General features: G+C 52.4%; 6 protein-coding genes across 6 annotated transcripts; 3 read left to right on the top strand and 3 right to left on the bottom strand.

The window, feature by feature from the left end:
* Positions 1–70: 70 nt before the first annotated feature.
* HER10_EVM0006639 (major facilitator superfamily transporter) lies at positions 71–2965 on the bottom strand. Its single transcript, XM_035483016.1, has 3 exons — positions 2109–2965; positions 1958–2031; positions 71–1825 (listed from the first exon to the last, which is right to left on the bottom strand). The coding sequence occupies exons 1-3, from the start codon at positions 2295–2297 to the stop codon at positions 289–291; spliced, it is 1800 nt and encodes a 599-aa protein (XP_035326927.1). The 5' UTR covers positions 2298–2965; the 3' UTR covers positions 71–288.
* Positions 2966–7604: 4639 nt separating this feature from the next.
* HER10_EVM0013302 (myb-like DNA-binding domain-containing protein) lies at positions 7605–10172 on the top strand. Its single transcript, XM_035482664.1, has 2 exons — positions 7605–9679; positions 9759–10172. Exons 1-2 carry the CDS (start codon positions 7676–7678, stop codon positions 10089–10091), a joined length of 2337 nt encoding a protein of 778 aa, XP_035327465.1. The 5' UTR covers positions 7605–7675; the 3' UTR covers positions 10092–10172.
* A 162-nt stretch (positions 10173–10334) lies between these two features.
* Positions 10335–13278, bottom strand: HER10_EVM0013080 (major facilitator superfamily transporter; the record flags this gene model as incomplete). The annotated part of the gene is made up of 5 exons (XM_035483204.1): positions 11904–13278; positions 11478–11763; positions 11333–11357; positions 11073–11259; positions 10335–10977 (listed from the first exon to the last, which is right to left on the bottom strand). Exons 1-5 carry the CDS (start codon positions 12680–12682, stop codon positions 10335–10337), a joined length of 1920 nt encoding a protein of 639 aa, XP_035327448.1. The 5' UTR covers positions 12683–13278.
* A 1091-nt stretch (positions 13279–14369) lies between these two features.
* Positions 14370–16392, bottom strand: HER10_EVM0003367 (uncharacterized protein). The gene is made up of 3 exons (XM_035473047.1): positions 16253–16392; positions 15794–16197; positions 14370–15674 (listed from the first exon to the last, which is right to left on the bottom strand). Exons 1-3 carry the CDS (start codon positions 16280–16282, stop codon positions 14576–14578), a joined length of 1533 nt encoding a protein of 510 aa, XP_035326693.1. The 5' UTR covers positions 16283–16392; the 3' UTR covers positions 14370–14575.
* Positions 16393–18223: 1831 nt separating this feature from the next.
* Positions 18224–19709, top strand: HER10_EVM0010042 (uncharacterized protein). The gene has a single exon (XM_035479512.1). It carries the CDS (start codon positions 18261–18263, stop codon positions 19614–19616), a length of 1356 nt encoding a protein of 451 aa, XP_035327202.1. The 5' UTR covers positions 18224–18260; the 3' UTR covers positions 19617–19709.
* Positions 19710–19742: 33 nt separating this feature from the next.
* Positions 19743–21295, top strand: HER10_EVM0011751 (metallo-beta-lactamase superfamily protein). The gene is made up of 2 exons (XM_035481174.1): positions 19743–20371; positions 20432–21295. The coding sequence occupies exons 1-2, from the start codon at positions 20044–20046 to the stop codon at positions 21292–21294; spliced, it is 1191 nt and encodes a 396-aa protein (XP_035327338.1). The 5' UTR covers positions 19743–20043; the 3' UTR covers position 21295.
* Positions 21296–21398: the final 103 nt, after the last annotated feature.

Here is a 21398-nt window from a genome sequence, read left to right as displayed (position 1 = left end):
GCAAGCACGACGCTTGAACTGCTCTCTCTGTAAGAGGGAAGTCTGGACAATCAAGGAAAGGTGTATTGATGGTATCGAGGGATACTCTTGTATCCGGTGCGGCAAAATCGCCGATGCTCTAAATCAAAAGAACCACAACTCTCGAGCGCTCAATGGCGCTGACGTCTATGTTCTAGGTATCTCAATCCTCCTCTCGCTATTCTTGTGAAATTACACAGACACTACGTAGAACGTACAACTCGCCAAATCTCATAGCCAAAACCCAGAGTTTAGTTATTGGGTATCAGCTCATCCTCCGTCAATACTTCCAGGGCCTCTGAGTTGGCGTTGGAGCTCGGCTGGTGCGCCGATGAAGGGACGGGCTCGTAAGTCTCCTCGAGGAACACTGTGTTTCCGGTTAATAAAGGGGGTGTCTGGTACATCGCAAGCAGTGTTAAATGACTTACCACCGGGCCGCACAATGAAGCTGGCCAACAAAGCTAGGCCAAACAGGGATGCAAGGAGGACGAAGATGGCCTGGTCAAAGACGCCGACAGTGGAGTAGTAAAGCGTGTTGAAGGCGATCGGACCCAACACCCTCGAGAGAGCATGTAGGACGCCAATGGCGCCGAGCAGCTGACCAACCTGATCCGCGGGCACATGCTTGGTGATGGCGGCTTGGATGGTCGCACTGCCGAGACCGCCAAAAGCAGTGACCATGCCAGAGAGCACGAACACGGCCTCGTTTCTCGCAAACAGGTATCCAAGGGAGCCTGTGACGTCCGAGAGCAGGGCGAAGCGGAGAATCCAGCAGTCGACGCTGTCGGCGCCGTTGTTCCCCTCGACGATGGAGACACCCGAGACCCTCCTCCGGTAGGCTGCGGGCCGCACGCGGAAGACGTAGTTGACAAGAGGCAGGACGACGAGCAGCGCGACGACGCGGACCATGGAAACGGCGGAGATGTAGCGGGAGCTCTCTAGGGTGCCCCAGCCCCACGTCTCAGGGGACTCGGAGTAAAGAAGGATGACGGTGCCGGCGCTCATGGCGGAGCCCAGGAGGATCATGTCGGTGAACGAGAGCGCGGCGATATTGAGACGCAGTCTCGAGGAGGTGCCGGGTCCCGTGGGCCACAGGGTCTTGAGGGGAGCCAGAGGGTTGGCCGCCTTGATTGTGGACCAGGTTCCGGCCTTGGCCTTGGCCTCCTTTTCTTGGTTGTGCTTTTGGCGGGCGCGGAGCTGACGCTTCACGCTGAGGGACTCGGGAACGATGAATCCGACAAAGATGATGAAGTAGATGTGGCATCCCATGGTGACATAGAAAACGGAGAGTAAGTTGCCGGTCCAGGCGGCGAAGTAACCTGTCAGAAGGGGGCCAAAGGCAAGGCCGCTGAAGAGGCAGGCGTGAAGATATCCGATGCGCACACCACGCTGAGACGGCGCGGTGCAGTCGCTGGTGTACGAGTTGATGAGAACGCTACCAGCCGTGAAGGATCCAGTGAGGCCGTCGGCTACGGCGCCGAGAAGCAGCCAGTTGTAGTGGAACGTCCAGGGGAAGTTTGCACACATGATGACGATGAGCTCGGCCACGACGCCGCCGCAGGACGCCAGAGCCAGGAGTTTCCGACGGCCATAACGGTCCGAGAGTTGGCCCAACTTGGGCGCGGTGATTGCGGACAGAATGCCGGTCAACAGGTTGATGGCCAGGGTGAACATGGACACACGCTTCTTAACCTCGGGGATGAGGCATTGCGGGTTATCCGCGCCGAGTATCACGGGAGTGAAAACGAAGGCCGGGTCCAGCGCTGTCTCATCGGCAAAATGCCTTTGGCATACCAGATCGACGATTCTATGGCGCGCACGAAATTAGCGACTGCGATCGGTCGCCAAGACATCACGAGAGATACGATTCTATGGCGCGCACGAAATTAGCGACTGCGATCGGTCGCCAAGACATCACGAGAGATCATTTGTGACATACAGATTCAGCTTGGGCACCAGAGAGCCTCCAAAGGCCAGCGTGAAGAGAGCATACGGGATGAGAAGCCAGAAGACCTGGCGCACAGAAAGTCAGCACGTTTGTTCGGGACCACAGGGCGGCCCGAGCCGGAGGCAGAAAGAGAGAATCCTACAGAGGGAGTCCTCCACCACGGCAAGTGTTCGAAGTCCGCATAACCCGGCCATGTATCTTCGCAGGAGCTTTCGCCGTCGCGAGCGCCTGCGCTCAGCAGCGATGTGGTCTCTGTTGCCTCGTTTATGGGTTTCCCGTGGACGTCCTGGTCCACCCGGGTGACTATGATGTCGTCTTTTGGTGCCGACATTTTTTGACTATTTTGGTGTTGTTATTGCTGCTCGTGCGCTGTATCGAGTTCGAGTGTCGTGTAGTGCAGCGTGCTTGGGACAGAACACAGCACAACTGTCGCAAGTAGGTTCCGAACCCTTTTTGAGCTTGATAAGTGACAGACAAAAGGCTGCGAAGTTTCGGATCGAGTATCTGTGTCTTTGGGAGAGCTGTATCGTCGAGTGTCGGCGCTATATCCTGACTTGGACTGTGTCGTTGGGGGCGAGCGCGGCGAGATGTACAGAGCGACACTGCCACGATTCCATTCCTGTAGGATCGTGTTGGACGTACACAGCAGTTAGGCGCCTCTCCGAGAGTGTAACTGTCAAGTCGGAAGAGGGATCAGAGCTGGAAAGGCAGAGGGGTATGGACACATGAGCAAGGGAAGAGAAGCGCTATGCTCGGCGCAACGAGAAGTGGGAATGGGAAAAGAAATAGAAACCCGAGCTACGTAGCAGAGGACCGGGGTGCGCTGCCCACATCGAGAGATAAGGCGGGTGTGGGACAGCGATGGACGCTGATGAAATCGAGCCAAGGGCCCGGGCGAGCGAGAGACAACTGCACGACTACACACTCTCAGAACTGAACAGGGGGGGCGGCTTCGACTTGCGGGTGTGGAACAAAGTGGGATGGGCCAACCTAGGTGCTAGGATGGGAATGGGATGGGATGTGTCGTGGACTCGTGGAATGGGAACAGCGGCCCCCCGGACATGGATCGTAATGTTCACTTCAGAAAGCGGAAGGTCATAGCATTTCTCTCGAGGCGCCAGTGATTCCTATTGGAGCGGCGTGGGGACGTTGACAAGATCAGAGAGAGACAGAGAGACACAGAGCAGCGCAACGCTTCGTCCGGCGTCCGTAACGGCCTAAACACGTTTCGGTTGGGGCCTTTGAGGCTTGGGAGGCGTTGTACTGACGGGCCACGGGGAACTCGGGGATTCTGAAAGAGACTGGAGACCAGCAAAAGGTCCATCATATTGCGGTCATGTCTGAGAGTTTGTGAGTTGTATTGGGTGTATTGTGTGGGTGGGATTAGCCCAGCGAGGGGAACTAAAGATGGTAAGTCGACCCACCCCCTTTTGGCCACCCCCCCCATTTGGCCACCCCATTTCTCCATCCCAGCCACCGCATTAAAACCCTACCCTTAATTTATAAACCACTATAACAATTGTAAAAATCGTCCGAATGCAATTCTTTTTTGTACACTTATTTATCGATATATTATAGTCTCGTATACCAAAAATAAAGTTAATTAGGCTCTTATGGCTATTGGAAACGGTCTCTTAGTTAATAGGGCCTCGATTAAGTTCGGAGTTCTAAAGTTAATACTTCGCAATCGTAAGAGAGGTTACTAAATAAGGGTAATAGTATTCGTAGACCTTTAGAGGCTTCTCTTATAGTAAGAAAACTAGCTAGCTTAGTAAGTTCGTATTTAGTATAATCTAGGTGTTATACTAACTTATAAATAGGTTAGAGAATTCGCTAAGCGAGTTCTAAGATCTTAAGGGGATATAAATCCTTTTAAGAAGAGATAGATAGACGCTTTTTTAAAGAGGAACTTATTAATTAAGGTTTAGAGAAGTCGTATTATTAATTTGCGGTATCTAAATAGGGTTACTACTAATATAATTAAATCGTAGTTTAGATTACTTAATATACTAGAGATTAGTAGCATTAAATAGGCTAATAAGTATAATATAGATAAGACTAGTATCCTAGAGGGTAAGGGGTTTAATAGCCTAGTTTTGGGTATAGCTAAGACTATAATAGTATAAAAAAAAGAGCTTAGTTCGCGTGCTTAGGTATTTATAATCGAGTATATCTCTATTAATAGTCGAGCTATTAAACTACTAATTATATATAAAGGAAAGTCGGTATAGTAATAGTAGTTTTTATTTAAACTTAACCTATATACTAGTTAGGAGTTTATAGTAATAAAAAATAGCTAGACTACCGATAATACTACCCTTGAGTAGTTAAAAATAGTATTCTTATTATAAACTAAGACCCCCCCCCTTAGGGGGCTTAACTTACTTAATAAGCTTTGATTATTAGTTTTAGATAGATATAGGAGTTATATAACGACTAGATTTATATAGGAGTGCTATAAAAATAACGTTTACTTATTATTCTTATTTTTATATACTTCTTATATCCTCTAGCCGTTAGATATAGCTATTTTTAGACTTATTAAGTCTAAATATAAAAAGGAGCTTAGTAAGGAGGAAATAGTAAATAATTTTACTATTATTAGAAAGCGGTACTTCTTAAGTTATTACCTAAGGGCTCGTTTAGGTAGTTTAACGTCGTTAAATATATAAAGTAAGTAAAAAGTAACTAAATTATATCCTCTTAATATAGCTAAACTACTTATTAATCCTATAGTCTTACTAATGCTAATTATACTAACTAGAAAGATTATAAATGCTAGGTAAGTAATTAGTAATATTAGAAAAGTAGTTAACTAGGTATTAGCGGTATTTATTGTTAACTAGTTAATTCCTAAGAAGGCTAGCGAGCTTTATAATTAGTTAAAGTTATTTATAAAGCTTAGTTTAGATTATAATACTTAACGCTTACTATTTAGAAAGGTGAAAAAAATATTCGGCGAGTAGGCCTATTACTTAGCTATATCTTAGTACTAGATTTGAGTTCTAGAAGCTAAAGTTGACCGATTAAGGCTTAGGAAAAAGAAGAGTATATTAATAGACCTAAACACTAAGTTTGCTAATATTTAGAATATATAGAGAGCTTAGGAGGACTCTAGCGACTATCTTATTAGTCTTAGTCGACTCGTAGGGGTCGAATTACTTAAGGAGAATAATAATTATATTATTGTAGTAGTAGAAGGTAGTTAATTAATTGAGTGTAGTTGGTGGCGATGTTTTGATGCTATGTTTTGTTGGGGTGGCCAAATGGGGGGGGTGGCCAAAAGGGGGTGGGTCGACTTAGTGATTTGCTTGTAAATCATCGTAACCGAAGTAGACAGGGAGGTACTTGATTCATGGTCGGGGAATCGGGGAAGATGGACTGAGGCTTCTCTGAGTCTCTCTTGCCTAGTAAACCTCAGTAAAGTAGGAGACTTTAGTAAACGAGATACGGTACAAGTTACAAAGACCGAGAGGAAAGGGAAGAAAAAGGTGACGACAAGACAAGACGACAGGACGCTCCCTGCCGCGGGTTGAGGAGCAACCATCCCGTGGGACGGTGGGATAGGTGCGTGCCTGCCGGACTTAAGAGTGACCCCGTGTGAGTGAACCAATCTCGTGGGACAGTAGGCGCATGAGTTGGCGTCTGCCAGGCCTATCCATGACGCAGTTTCGCAGCTCCAAGGCCGATAAGGGGAGGGGGGGGTGCCACAGTACCTCCAGAACCTGGGAAGTTCAGCCACAACCCAGATCTGTCAGGGCCAGACTCCCGTCTTGTCGATGCTCTGTGTACGTACTCCCGTACCTTACCTAGGTAGGTACCTAGTTCACTTAGCGTAGACAACTCCGCAAGCTTTGGAGAGGTGATTTCTAAGCTTGAGCCACTCCCGCGCGGGCACTTTGCTCCAAGTTACATCACCAGAGTCAACTCCGCAGCCCGTCTGACGAACTATCCGAAAGCAGAGTGACAGAGTCCCAACGCCCACCGGCTCGCCAAAAAGACGTTGGTAACTTTCAGCCTGTCAACTCGTCGTACCTAACCATCTAGGTAGTACTATCGTTGTCGCAGTTCAGCAGGCTTCAGATGTCCGAAGTCCGGTTTATCAAAAGACAGTGAATGAACCCTCTCTCTCGCGCGCGCGGTGCCACATACCTAGGTAGTTGCACAAAGACATGTTGCATCCATAATTCCCGTCTCCCCTTTGACCTGAACGCCAGCACAAACTTTGATGCCCAAAATGGCAGCACAGCAACACTTCGTCCAACACGACTCGACAAGGTTCGGTGGTCGGCATGTTTCAGCACCGACTGGCGGACCGGTCCCGCGGAACCACTCTCCTGGAAGACGCCACGCTTTTTACTCACATCCACTGGAAGTTTGCCCTGCTCTCCGTGAATTCTGTCCAAGTTCCCCCTCTCTTTTACTGGACTGGACAGGTCGGCAGGTTTCGTCTCATCGTTGTCGTTATCGCATTCCGGTTTCCGATTCGGTGGCCCCTCTCAAGACAATCCGAGAGCGACCTGGACCACTTGGTCGTAGATAGATTGTCCCATCTGCGTCTTGAGGGGGATGTATTTGCCGCCATCCGACGGCATATCCCCTGGGCTTCCGCGAGGGTGCGCTGTCTTGTTTGGACTCTGAGAGACGGCCACTCTTAAATTGTCAGACGGTGTTTTGCGCAAGCGACAACGTGCTGTCATTGCCTTTCTCGCCATGTGCTCGGTGCTGTTTGGATCGCCTGCTGCCGTGTTCCGCGGTCCCTGATACCAGGAAACGGCTTGTTGAACAGCATGAGTCGGCAACTTGTGTTGACTCCGCTCAACTGTGTGAACCCCAGACGCCACGCCATATTGCAAAGCAAGTGCTCAGAGCTCGTCACGGACAACTCATCCACCAGACATATGTCCTCTTGTAATTGATTATTTTGCTGCATCGGAGGACAGAGGAAACCCCTCTCTTCCAACCCAACAGGACGCGTGGATGCTACTATGCCTCGGCAGCAGAATAAGGAAAGTGAGGGGGTGACAAGCTGAGAGTTCATGAATGCGGCTGCTCTTATCAATCTAGTAGCGGAGCTGGGCCGCCAATCAATGCCAAGATCCATGCACCCTCACCTTGTGTCGTCGTAATTGACTTCGATCTATGCTCGCACTACATTGCTTGAGCAGGGCAGCACCATATACGATGTTAAGCTTTCAGCTCGAAACCGCGGGCTTCGTAAAAATGCCGCCATTATCTAGAATCGGGAAGATGCAAGAATGGTGTGTTTCTGACTGTCCAGAAATGCGATTGCTACAATCGGCTTTCGTATACTTTGGGTCAAAGCATTTCTGTCAAGAGTTTATTTCGCTTGGCTTGAGATGTTCTAGACAGAGAGAAGCTTGCACCGGTGGCCCTGTCGAACTTTCAATCCGGACAGTCAGCAACTGCACTAGGAACTAAGTTCTCTCGGAAATGTCAACCTTCACCGAGAATACCGAGACGACTGAGGTGTGTCTCGGTGAGCTGCATTAGGTGCTTGATGTGGAGCCAATCACAACCACTCGCAAGGGCTGACTAAGACAAGCCAAGCCGCTCTCAGCCTTGTGTACCCATCCTTCACGATTGGCCTCGCATCACAATTTCTTTCGCGCAACGCCCTCGCGAAGGGGACTTTCGACAACCACAACCCGCGCCGCCATCCGAATTTCTTCTGCACTCGTCGTCATCATGGGGGTCGTCAAGGGAGGCGTTTGGACCAACATCGAGGATGAAATCCTGAAGGCCTCAGTGTCAAAATATGGTCTGAACCAGTGGGCGCGTGTCTCGTCACTGCTCGCGCGCAAGACCCCGAAGCAGTGCAAGGCAAGATGGAACGAATGGCTGGACCCGAGCATCAAAAAGACGGAATGGAGCAAAGAGGAGGACGAGAAGCTTCTGCATCTCGCCAAGCTTATGCCGACACAATGGCGTACCATCGCACCTGCCGTCGGCCGAACCGCCAACCAGTGTCTCGAGCGATACCAGAAGCTCCTCGACGAAGCCGAAGCAAGAGAAGCTAGCCAATTCGGACTCACGGGTATCGATGGCGGCGAGGCATCGGCGCCCAGCGCCGACGATGTTAGACGATTGCGCCCTGGCGAAGTCGACCCAGACCCAGAGAGCAAGCCCGCCCGACCCGACACGATCGATCTCGACGAGGATGAAAAAGAGATGCTGAGCGAAGCCCGAGCGCGTCTGGCCAACACACAGGGCAAAAAGGCCAAGAGAAAAGCGAGAGAACGCCAGCAGGAGGAGTCGCGCCGTTTGGCGGCGCTGCAGAAGCGACGCGAGCTCAAAACGGCCGGCATCAACATCAAGGTCGTCACACGCAAGAAGGGCCAAATGGACTACAATGCCGACATTCCTTTCGAAAAGAAGGCTGCCCCAGGATTCTACGATACCGCTGAGGAGCAGGTCCGAAACGAGCACCAGCGAGAGGCTTTCGACCCGAGGAAACAACAGCTCGCGAGCAAGCGTAAGGGTGATGGCGACGACGATGGAGACAACAAGAGGAGGAAGAAGGAAAAGGAAGCGCCCTCAGCATCATTCCAGGCTGCCGTGAAGGCGGGTCAGATGCAGAAGATCAGAGAGGCTGAGCAGAGCAGCAAGAGAAGAGCGCTGAATCTGCCAGCTCCCCAAGTGAGCGAGGGCGAGTTGGAGGAGATTGTCAAGATGGGTATGATGGGCGAGAGGGCAAGCATGATGGCACGCCAGAGCGAGAACGATGCAACCCGTGGCCTGATCAGCGAATACTCGACCCTGAACAACAACGCCCCGATCCGAACCCCTCGAGCTCCCGCCCAGGAAGACCATATCGCAAACGAGATCCGAAATATCAGAGCCTTGACGAACACACAGTCTTCTCTGCTCGGTGGCGAGAATACTCCGCTACACGAAGGAACCGAGTCGACCGGATTTGATGGCGTCGCAACCCGCAAGCAAGTGGTTGCGACACCGAACCCCCTGGCGACACCAATGCACACAGATAGCGTTGGCCAAACACCTGCACGCGTTGGACAGACTCCAATGAGGACGCCCCGCGACAGCTTTGCTTTGAACGCCGACGGTAGCCAGGCCCTTGTCTCAGCGACACCGAGAGATGTCAAGATGCGGGAGATGGCCCTACGCAGCCAGTTGAGACAAGGCCTTGCATCTTTACCCAAGCCCAAAGATACCGAATGGGAGCTCGAACTTCCCGAAGACCAGAAGGAGGTTGCTCTGGACGAGGATCAGCTAATGGAAGACGCTGGAGAGAGAGATCGCAGGGAACGCGAAATCAAGGCCGCACAAGAAGCACTGGAGGCGCGGAGACGGACACAGGTCATGCAGAGACAGCTGCCGCGACCGACGAAGGTGGACGTCTCGGCTCTGCTTTCAAATGCGGAGTCTTTCCAGGACATTGCCGAAGCGCTCATTGCGCGAGAGGCTGCTGCTTTGGTCGCCAACGATGCCGTCAAGTATCCTCTGCCCGGCTCCAAGATTAGCGGCGCTGCTCCTCGGCTAGACACCATCAGCGACGACGACCTTGCAGAGGCACGGCTTCAGATTATGTTGGAGACTAAGCCGACGCCTTCGCCGGTCGAACTTCAAGCATCCTTCGAGGCCAGGAGCAAGAGCTCTCTGCTCCTGGGTTTGGGATGCTACGGTGACGACGAAGAAGAGGAGGAGGCAGCCATGAAGAACGCCTTTGACGTAAGTAACACCACACACACCGTCCTCTTTGGTGCTTCCATTTGCTTTCCAGTACGAGTACTAATCCCACCATTCACAGTCTATCCAAGATTCCATCGCCAGCACGGCCGAGGAGGGCATCAAGCTCGAGAAGAAGCTGGGCCTGCATTTGGGCGGCTACCAGAAGCGCCAAAAGATGCTCAAGGACAAGATTGGCGAGGCCGCCGAGGCCCTGAACAAGGCCAACAACGCCCTCAGCGGGTTCAAGACGCTGGCCATCTCCGAGGAGGTGGCGATTCAGCGGCGTCTGAGCGCCCTGAGGGAAGAGGTCGGGTTCGTGAGCAGGAGGGAGCGCGAGGCGCAGGAGTTGTACCGCAAGACCAAGGATGAGCTTGATGCGTTGCGGGTTAATGGGATGAATGGTCACTATTAACGGGGGTCGTGTGCGTGTATTTATAACGGGCGATGAGAACGGCAAGGCAAGGCAAGACAAGGCTCAGAGCCTGGGTTCAAGGCAAAAATTGAAGCTTGTATGATGATGTGGAACCGCGAAATGCTTCCGCTAGAATGCTAAAAGTATCTATGCAACACAAATGCTATATAAGATGACGCAGCGACAGCTTTTCCCCTCAAATTCATTAGTACCAGTGGATGGTGGATATTAGCCCCGATTCCTTTACCGGCTTGTCTTTCTCGCACCCAGTCTGGGCAACTTGATGGGGACAAGCAGAGCCACCGAAACAAAAGCAATCACGACACAGCACAAAAATGTCGTCCGCAACGCCGCCTCGTAACTCATGACGACCTGCTCGCGGTACGCAGCCGGCAACTTCACAATCGACTCGACGCTCTCCCTCACCTTGCGAATCACCTCGTCCTTGTCCGGGCCCTGGACGTACTCGTCCAGATACCCCACCAGCGCATTCTGCACGACGAGACTACTGCTCGCCACGCCCAGCACCATGCCGAGCGAGCGCCAGAGGATGAGGGTGCTCGTGACGACGGCCTGCTCGCGCTGTTCGCTCGCCGCCAAAACGGCCATGAAGGTGCCGGGGAACTGGAAGCCCTGGCCGATGGAGGAGGGGACGAGGCAGAGGAGGTAGACCCAGGAGGGCCAGCCGCGGCGCATGGCGGAGAGGGCGATTGTGCCGATTAAGAGGCCTACTGCGCCGGTGAGGGCTGGCCATTTGAGGCGGCGGGTGTAGGTGATTAGGAAGCCTGTTGCTGTGCCGACGATGGAGGAGACGATGGAGGGGAGGACGAGGTTGAGGCCTGAGGAGGTTGCTGTTGTGAGGAGGACGGCTTGGAAGAATAGGGGGCTGTTGTGCGCAGGGTTAGATTTTGGAGTTTCCTTGGAAGAGTCACCTGTCTTCGGGGCATCTAGATGTGTACGAGGGCTACATTAGAGACTTACATGTTGAAGAGGATGGCATTGCTGAGGAGAGCCGCGAAGAAGTTGGAAAAGATAAGGTTCATTCGAGGCGAGCGGCGGACTAGGTAAAGAGGCATGATGGGGCGGCTGACGTAGGATTGAACGTAGAGGAAGACGGGGAAGCAGACGCCAAAGATGGCGAGAGATGCGATGACGAGAGGATGGGACCCTTGGATCTTTGTTAGCTCACTATTCCGAGGGGCGAGATCATATCCATGAGGACTGATCTGAGAGCCACTTACAAGGGAGAACATTTCCTCCGAGGTTCTACGAGATTGCGAAAAGAAGACGTTAGTTCATGTGTTCAAAGAGCTTGTCTACGTCACTGCATTACATATGCCCTCCATGTACTTCTACGAAGCGGGAAAGACGGGAGATAAAACTCACAAGACCAAGAACGAAGAAGGTAATGGCCGTGGTCAAGAGGATGGAGCCCTTGAAATCAAAAGCCTTGAGGGCCTCGACGAAGCTCTCTCGCTTGGTGCCGGCCATGCCCAGGTCGCTGGGGACGGCGATCATGGCGATGATGCAGCAAATGATGAGGGGCGGCACCTGGATGCCGAATTCCCAGCGCCAGCCGAGGTGGTCGGCCATGGCGCCGCCCAGGGCCGCGCCGAGGGCGGATCCCACGCCGTAGATCATGTTGATGTAGGATTGGTACGCGCCGCGGTTTCTGTGTGTCATTGTCAGCTTTCAAACCCTTCTCATAGTGACTGTCTTCTCATTGTGAGGTATGCTGACATAGACACGCTCGTATGCATCTTACAAAGGCGCACAATAAAGGCAATTGTAGACTCAAGGGGAAACACTCACTCAATCGGAACCAAATCGCTAACAATGATACTACCCAGAGTCATCATCCCGCCAGCGCCAAGTCCGCACGCTGCCCGGGCGAGGATGAAGCTCGTCATGCTCTGCGCGAGCGCGCACCACACCGTCGCGAGGCAGAAGATGACCATGGTGGCGACGTACGGCGGCTTCCGGCCCACGCTGTCCGACAACCGGCCCAAGATGGGCTGAAAAGCCGAAGAAGTCAACAAGAACGCCGTCGACAACCACGAAGCGCTGTTGGAGGCCTTGAAGTAAGACGTGATGACGGGGTGGGACGAGGCCATGATGGTGCCGTCGAAGCAGGCGATGAAGTAGGTGAGGAGGATCTCGGAGAAGATGAACCAGAAGCGGGAGCGGGAGATGCCGTTCAGGAAGGGTGTCGAGGCGACGCTGCTGCTGACGGAGACGGCATCGTCGTTGTCGCTGTCATCGTCTACGGCGGCGATGCCTCCGGCCTCGGAGGCGCGGTCGGAGCGGCTCGCGAGCGAGGGCCGGCGGTGTTTGGAGGCCGTGCTGTAGCGCCGGGGACCGCGGAGGAGGGGGTTCACGGTCGACTCGGGCTCGAGGAAGGGCCCCGTGGAGGGGATGGACCTGGAGAGCAAGAGGTCGAATTCGTTTGGCGGGATGGCGTTTTCGTCTTGCGGGGTGATGGGGAGAGGGGTCGTGGGCTCGTCGACTTGGAGGAGAGGCGTGCGCTCGGTGGAGTGGTGACCATTTGACGCCGCCGACGACGAGGCCGGGTTGGCTTTCCGGGGTGCCATCGTGAGGAATTGGTTTTACGGAAGAGCAGACAAGGATGGCATTCAAAAAAATTTCACGATGGGACCGGGCGGGAGATCTGCCTTCATGAATCAGTCTTGTCCGGTCTTGGTAGGTAGGATGGGGCCGGGGGTTGGAAAGCTTACTCGAGAGATCTAGATTCTGCAGATTCGAGATAGAGTATCGCAGATGGACCGCGCGCAAGAGAAGAAACGTCAAGCCTTACAACGTTGGCGTCCTTGGCTGCTAACGATTGCTGTTCAGTCACAAAGGATTGAGGGTCAGGAAACACGATTCGATGACATGGGTGACAGACCGCAAGCGAATGTCATGAGTCAAGCAAGATGAGACGAGGTGAAAGAGAGAAGAAGTAAGGTAAGGTAGTTTAGACTGGAGACCGAGAAAGAGAGAAAGAGACGAATCTCAGGTAAGGCAGGAAAGAGAAATTCCGCATTGAGATGGGACGCGAGCGCGAGGAAAGCACGCCTTTTTCTGCTCACCCTTGCCCCGGGAAGCCGTTGACTCAATAAATCGGTGTACCTACTTGCGTACCTTTTTTTTTTCTCACTCTTGGGATCCGCCGTTTCCTTGTTCCCCGAGGGACCTTACAATATGAACGTTGGTAGCAAGCAGCCATGCACAAAAAGGACCCAAGGTGTACATGGCGCTGCGGTATTGCTCCCGCCTACCGCTTACCGCCGGTCACGGCCCCGGCCTTTGCATGCTGGCAAGCTCAAGTTTGCCGGACCTGCTGACTCTTTTCAACCGTCAGCGCCGGCGTTGGCCCTCCTACAAGTCTCACGGCCTGCCTCGACCCCTCGCTGCCCACCCCCTCCATCTGCATCACGCTCAACTCTCACTGAGACGGGATACCTTGCCGTGTACATTAAGGGCGTCGAACTAAAGAGATCCTTATCCTGCCCCTCCAACTTCCGTCGCCGTTGCCCATACCAATGGCCTCAAAATTTGTTCATTGTCCAATCACGCAATAGCGGGTATGCAAAGGCGGCAGAAGCGTACAGCGCGGACTCAAGCCGACATGTGCCCGCTAAGCTTACCTGATTAGCATGCGCGAACACCGCCCAGCGAATGCGATGGGGGGAGGGAGGAGATATTGCCCACTTCCCCAGCTGGGTGTCTTGCTTTTCCCGCTGCAGACTTGTCCAGAGCGGCGTTTTTGCAGTGGGCCGAAGGATCTGATCCCAGAGTGGGGGCTCCCTTCCATCCCGGCCAGCGGGGGTCCCGTTCCGGTGCCGGATATCGGAGCCGACCCGATGTGGTACATGGGAACCTGCCGAGATGCTGTCGTACATGTGCCACCGTCTCGCCTTTCGGTATAACATCACATCCCGCTGGATCGTTGCATTAATCTTGACCTCCCAATTTTCTCAACTGTGTGCAGAGAGCCGCCGAAATCGACGTCGCACCGATCGGAGTGTATCACCGGCAAGATTGAGAATCACTCGGGAGTTTTCTGGGCAGCACTCTGCATGCTGCCAGGGACCGGACTAATGTGCCACAAGAATATTGTATATGCGACTCTCCGCCGATCGAAACACCGATTTCTGCATTGCAACTATCTTGTCTGGTTCCGCTTGTCTCGTTTCCTTGGGCCCGGGCGGGAATGGGCTTTGAAGCCGAAGCCGATAATTCGATCAATGGAGCCGAAGCCGAACTGTTGGAAACCTAGCTTCCTAGAATTTCGTATCCCTGATTGAACGGCTGAATGCATGCAATATTTGACCTCGTTTAGGTATTTGACCGTTTTTTCTGGTTGGGATCACTTTCGGACTTGCACGAGACTCTGAATGAAATCAAACATCGAATGCAGTCTGAGAGGTGTTTGACATGCTGAGAGCCTTCGCGGCTTTTCAGCCGAGTCTTTCAATGGGTACCTATGGTTTTTCTTCCTCCAACTCAGAATCGTAATCATATACCGAAACAGGATAATCCTCCCGCGACCCAGCCTGCTTGATAAGCTTCGTATCGAGCATTTGCAAGAACAGCCTGTCGTGAGCGTCCTCACCGTAGTCGTCTGTCCAAATAGAATTGTAATTCTCCCACTGTCTGTTGTTGTGCTCGTAACGCGGGTGGTTGGAAAAGTAGCTGAGCTGTTCGGCGCGAAAGATCTCAAGATCAGGGCAGTTCGTCCTCAGATGCGCAAATACGTCTTCCCAGTTACCCCCGTCCCAGTGGATCTTGACGTCGTCAAAGTTGACTCGGCGGATCGCCGAATCCCGTAACGATGACGGTACAGCCGACAACAGTTGTAGAAGCGACGGTACGTTTGTCCATATCCGGCGAAGCGAGAGGTCGCGCAAATGTTTGGATTCGAATCGAGGCTTCTCCCACTGCTGAAGGTCCAAGTTGAGATAATGCGTCGCCTCGATGCCCAGTGCCTCAAGTTTGGGGCAAGATGCCACCAAGGCCCAGAGCGCGTCCTGATGTTCTCTGTTGGGATAGGTTGCCTGCACATTACTCGGCGCAACCGATCCCAGGATAGTCGTTCTATCGCCGTCGTTATTTTCCTCCTCTATCTTGGTGTACTGTGCGCTTCCGCTCGGTCCAGTCTCGTCGACGATAACCAAACGTAGCTTCCTAAGGCGATCCCGAGCATCTTGAGAGAGGCCACCGGCCAGTTGTCCAATATGCCACGTCGAAGGCACCGCAAAGCTGAGGTCCACTAGGTGTTGGAGTCCCGGACTGGTCAGACCATGTTTTACTGTTGCCAAAATCTCATCGACGCCTTGCATATCGTAACAATTTGCCATGAGATCGTGTTTGCTGTGGGCCGCAGGTAACTCAACACTGAAGCGCTCTATGTGCTTGACAGTGTCAAAAAAGCGTCGAAGAAGCGCGTGTTCGTTGTTCCTCCCGTAATGGAGCTCGTGCCTAGAGCGTGTAGGATCCGAGGTCCACCAATCTGTCGTCCTAAGTTTATCGACATAGGAGTGTAAGATGATGTAGTCGTCGTCGACATCCTGACCCTCAAACCTGCATCAGTCTTGGGTCAGTCGTTCGTTCTTGTATAGGCAGTAGATTCGAGTAAGCCTGCTAACGTTCTGCAAGATCGCTGAGTGCTTGACATATTGCGGTAGACGAGTAAATCTTACATCTCAAAGTCGTACGAGTATAGCCGCGAGAAAGTTCGTAGTCCATCGAGATCGTGGAGGCTGAGACTTCTGATCCAACTACATGGACCGCCATCAGGCCCGTCACAGATTCGGAGAAGTTTCTCGAGACGATTTCGATCATCAAAGGGTACGCTCCACCATTCGTGCTTCTGCAGCATTCTGATTACGGAGGAGTTCCATTGGCGCGAGACCAAGCGCAAGTTCCAAAAGCCGCCTTCGACGGGTGGCAGTTCGTCTCGGTTGAACTTCAACGACGAGCCAGAATGGTGGCGTGTACTGGCATGAAACCGCGCAGAGTGCGACGTGAAAGCTTCCCAGTCGTCTAGAGAGTAGACGCCCCGGACTTTTGCCAACGGCTGGTAGACCATCAACCCATCAAGGACCTATTGAAGGCGTAGGATTAGCCGACCGCACACAGTGGCGAGAGATTCAACGAACCTGATCAAGTATTTCAGAAGGGAGTTCCATGGTGCCCGGGATGGATCGTGACTAGCTCATCGAAGTGCGGAAAACCGATCACGATGAAGGCGGTGCCGGATGGCTTTCCACATCTTACGTGGTCGTTTGGAATGTTGAGCTGTAGTTGCTGTGTACCTCTGGGAAGCAAGTAGGGCAGGCCGCCATCAGAGGTTGGGCTTCGCGCAAAATCCAGCAACAGACCACTGGAGGATTAGTCAGACGCCCTACAGGGAGCACCTGCCATCAACCACTCCCCCCCGGGAATGGAAGTGCACAACATCAATTTTTTCTACTTCGTTACCACTTCTATTCGGGATTTATTCTGGCAGGCTAATGGTTCTATGATTGCCGTAACCTTTTCGGGGAGAGGTTCCTGCCACTTGAAAATTGGCAGAGACCGAAAGGACGTACTCGAGTCTCAATATCTACCGTGTGCTGGCTGACCACCCCCAACATGATGCCGAAAAGTGTTTAGTGAACCAACGTTCCAAGACGAATTTGGATCCGCGTCTAGATCACTCTCGACTAATACACGTTCCCATCGGTGCAACAGAATCTCCGACTAATCAAAACTTCGAATCATGTTCAAAGCCATTCACAGATTAAAGAGTCCCTCAATCTCTCCATTTCGGCCTATTTCTATATACAATACACCAACCAGGGTTGAGGCTGCTGATTCGCATACTTGCAAGATCACTCAAAGTATTTAGCACGAGGAGTGATTATCGGGTACCGGGTAAGGCATGGTAAAGAGGCAATTTCGGACATTTCAGGATTCCAGAGTGGAATCGACTTCAAGTTGCGTGAGTAAGGTTATTGGCGCTGCAGCGTGTAAATTAACGGCATGCCTACCTAGGCAATGGCAACCCTCGATGCCAGGCTATCAAGCTATTAATACCCTCGGTGTTCTTGACCACTTTCAGGAGATCACACTCCGAATTTCAACAATATTCTCATCGTGATCTCTTACAACACTCCACAGAGAATTTTATCCAAGATGAAAGCCTCCGCTATGGCCCTCCTTCTTTTCAGCAGTCTAGCTACCGCTGAAATCGCCAGAGTAGTCTGCCAACAACCCCCTAGAGAATGGGGAGTATGTGTGACCCTGATGATAGACTTCAAATAACGATCGATGGAAACTAACGACTTTTCACAGAACGGAAACTGTAACGGCGACGATACCTGGGCTTGTGGTCAGCGATGTGGCCAGGTTGGACACCAGGATCAAATAGACAAGTTCAAATAACGAGTGACTGACATAATGCAGTGCATCGACGAGAACGATCAAGATGGCTATGTTGGATATTGGTGCGTATTTGACTTCTCCGAATTCATTGTTGGATTGTCTACTTACAGTTTCAGGCGCTCATCTGACAACAAGTGCGACTGCTATTGCTATTAGAGTCCTGACCAGAGCTTGGAAGAGCTCTGTAATAATTCTATTAAACTTTTCCGATAGCTACGCGCCTTTTCCCATCATCCAATATCGAGTATTGCCGGTCGTGTCTCATATGTACATCACCAACATAATAAGATGTGTAATAGATAGAGAGAGAATTTTATGACATCGGAACCTAAAAGATGCATCACTCCTTGTATCTGCTATGTCAAGAAATAAGCATTATCGAAAGATAGAAGTCGCCCCCTTTTCGTTTCTGGACCTCAGATTTGGTCAGATTTGAGAGGCAAAACAGGATTCTTTTTCATGCTGGTATATAAACTATTCTGGAAAGGCTGAAAGTTAAGTACTGAACTGTAAAGGTTGTCATGGGATCTCAAGCTGGAGATCATGTGGTTGCCTTGGGTACCTCGTGCTGACAGTCACAGGCAGGAGACGTCCGGCATAAAGGTACCCACTTTACCAGGGTCATGCGCTTAGTCATCACATCGAGAATCTGCGAACCGATCTCAACCGATGCCAAGTTTTGCCGTCTTGAATCCCATCCAGGATATCTCACCTGTAGGGGACGATGAAAAGCAGTATACAATGACACGACGTCTCGATGACGGCACAACTACATACGACCCGTTTACAGGCGTCCTCCCAGTCCTACCGCCCGATGCCCAGCTTCCGGACAAGAACCCGCGCAGCAACGCCGCAACCGCAGCATCGGCCGCCGGCGTGCGCGCCTTGAGCGCCCAGGCCATCGCATTCTACTTTCGCGCTCCTGTAAAGGCCTTCTTCCGCACCCGCGTCGACTACCTCGCCTACGCGCGCAGTGTGCACCAGGCCCAGATCGAGTTGCTCGCCCAGGCCGCCGCAAAGGAGCCCTCGACCAAGCTGAAGGCGACGCTGAACCAGGCATGGTTCTATCTGCGGGGCACTACGCCGGGCGTGCTCACATCGGCGGTGAAGCAGCACGGCTGGAGCGTGCTCCCGAACCAAGTCTTGCCGCCGCTCATCGCGAATGTGGGCGTCGGAGCCGTGCTGTATACCAGCTACCTCACGATCCTTGGCAGCCTGCATGAGGAGAGCGGCAGAGCGACAAAGACTGTCTACCCACCACCGCATCCGACGCAAACCTTCACCGCGGGACTTCTCGCTGGAAGTCTCCAGAGTTTCATCGCGGCACCGTTAGATGCCATCCAGGCACGCTATGATCACCGCGACCTCATGCCAACAGAGGGCGGGAAGCCCAGGAGCATGTGGGCCTTCAGTGCCGAGAAGCTGAGAGAGATTGGTGTGCGAGGCATCTTTGCGGGATGGGGTCTTTCCCTTATGAAGGATAGTCTCGGCGCAGCGGTCTTCTTCAGCGTTTTCGAATATGTCAAGGCGCAAGGATACTACCGCTTCGTCTCGTGGTACTACGGCGGACTCGAAGAGCACATTGTTGACTTTATGGCCCAAAAGCGGCCTGCGAAGAATGGCAAACCGGAAGATGACAACAAGCAGCCTCTCATCATTCGACCGCATTATGCTATAGAGCCTATCTTCTTGCTTCTCGGAGGCCTCAGCGCATCCTTTGCCCAACAAGTTGTTCTTCATCCCTTGACTCACGTGCAAGTGGAGCACTGGGATCGCCTCGAGGAACTCGACGCCAAGGCAGCGAAATTGAGGGAAACCAAGGGAGCCGACCCGGCACACCGTAAAGACGGATGGAGGATGGCGAGGGCCTACTATCGGGCTTACAAAGAGACCTGGTCAGAATGCTGCGCAGAGGCCGCAAAGGAAGGGTTGGGCGTGAGGAAATGGCTATGGCGCGGTTTCTGGTGGAACACCATCCGCCAGGTTCCCAGCACAAGCGCTGGATTGATCATTTTTGAACTGGTGCGACGAAAGTACGGTCTCGGCAGCGAAGAGGTTCGCATCATGGGAGACGGGTACGATATATTACTAAACTAGAGCATTTGGGCACGCGCGCAGGCGTTTGGAAGGTTGCATTTTAGGGACTCTCGACTCCCCGCTAGGCATTTGTACAAATTACATCAAGAGACACTTTTCTCCATCACGGACCGGTGGTACGATACAGTGTTGCAGATGTGGCTTGCATGTGGCACGAATCTACACTGGCTGGCAGGTTTGCGGCACCTTCGGGTAAATATTTCCTGCATCTCCAACGTCGTGCTGTGATAGAGCAATGAGCTTCCACATTGGAGGCCAAAACCCGGGGAAGTGGAGAAGACATGTTCATTTGATAATCACCGATGACGTCGGGGCACCATGCGGCTCAGGAAACTTTCTCTGGCATCTCTCCCCTCTTTATCTCCCTTAAGTCGTTCCCATAGTTTGTAAACCCACTCTACTCAGATTCATCAACAAAATCGACGAAATGGCAAACATTCCGAAATCAGACAATGTCGTGCGCGTCAAGCTGGTCGATACGACAACTGCCATGGTTGGCGTGGCCGAGTCCTTCGTTCAGCCGGTCGCGAAGGGGCATGAAGTCATCAACTTTTGCTCGCTAGCTTTCCTCCTCGAACATGAGAAACTCGGAAAGAAGGCAATGTTCGATCTCGGCGTCCGAAAAGACTACTGGAACTTACCTAAAGGCGCCCAACAAGGAGTGCTGGGGCCAGATAGCGTGATCTTTGGCATGAGCGTGCCAAAGGGCATTGATGAGGTGTTGGCGGATGGAGGAGTAGATCCAAAGTCGATTGGTAAGAATCTTTCTGTCTAAATTGCTTCTTAGGAACCTTCTCTCACAGACGACCATACAGACTACTGCATCTGGTCTCACGCCCATTTTGACCACCGCGGAGATGTGTCGGTCTTTCCTAAATCAACAACGCTGGTTACTGGGCCTGGATACTTCTCATCCAAAGGCAGACCCGGGGGAAGAGATGATCCACAGGCGGCAGCAGAGTTTGAAGGCCGGCCACTCGAGGAAGCCAACTTCGACAAAGGCCTGATGGTGGGCAAGTTCAAAGCCCAAGACTTCTTCGGCGATGGTTCCTTCTACCTGCTTGAGGCTCCGGGACACCAGCCAGAACACATTTGCGGTCTCGCCCGGACGACGCCGTCTTCGTCCCCCGAGGGAGCCACCTTTGTCTTTCTCGGCGGCGATATCTGCCATTTCGCGGGCGTCTTCCGGCCGTCGGAAGAGACCCCGCTCCCGGACGGGATTCCCGCTTCGGCCATTGCATTGCGCAGAGATTGGGCGTCCAAGGCCGTGTGCCCATGCTCTCACTTTACTCCCCACCACCCTAACGCGTTAGACGGGAAATCGGCGTTGACCACGCCCTGGTATGAGCTACCTCGCGGAGGTAAACACCCTGTCTATACAGACATTGACCTGGCCACCGAGTCGGTTGCAAAGATGCGTGAGCTGGATATTAAGGACAATGTGATGGTCTGCATCGCACACGACGCAAGTCTGCTGGACGTGTTGCCGGTCTTCAACAAGCAGCCGGATAGAGATATCAATGACTGGAAGACTAATGGATGGAAGGCGACGACGTACTGGAGTTGGTTGAATGAGGTGTCGGTAGACGGTAAGACACCACATGAGCCGGTGGTGGAAGGCTTTTGGAGGGACGGTAAGAAGTGGGATTATGCGGGACACTTGGAAACTCTCAAATGAGGTTGTACGATCCTGTAACTAACCGGAGCAAGTAGCGTGAGAAGGAAAAGTCTTATGATGGGATGAATAAATAAGATGATGTTATCTCATGGAGAAAAGAAAAT

The sequence above is a fragment of the Colletotrichum scovillei genome (assembly GCF_011075155.1).
Source record: "Colletotrichum scovillei strain TJNH1 chromosome Unknown Contig00011, whole genome shotgun sequence".
NCBI classification, from domain to species: Eukaryota; Fungi; Ascomycota; class Sordariomycetes; order Glomerellales; family Glomerellaceae; genus Colletotrichum; species Colletotrichum scovillei.
The sequence above is the reverse complement of the archived record's forward strand: the minus strand, read 5'-3'. Positions and strand labels throughout refer to the sequence as shown.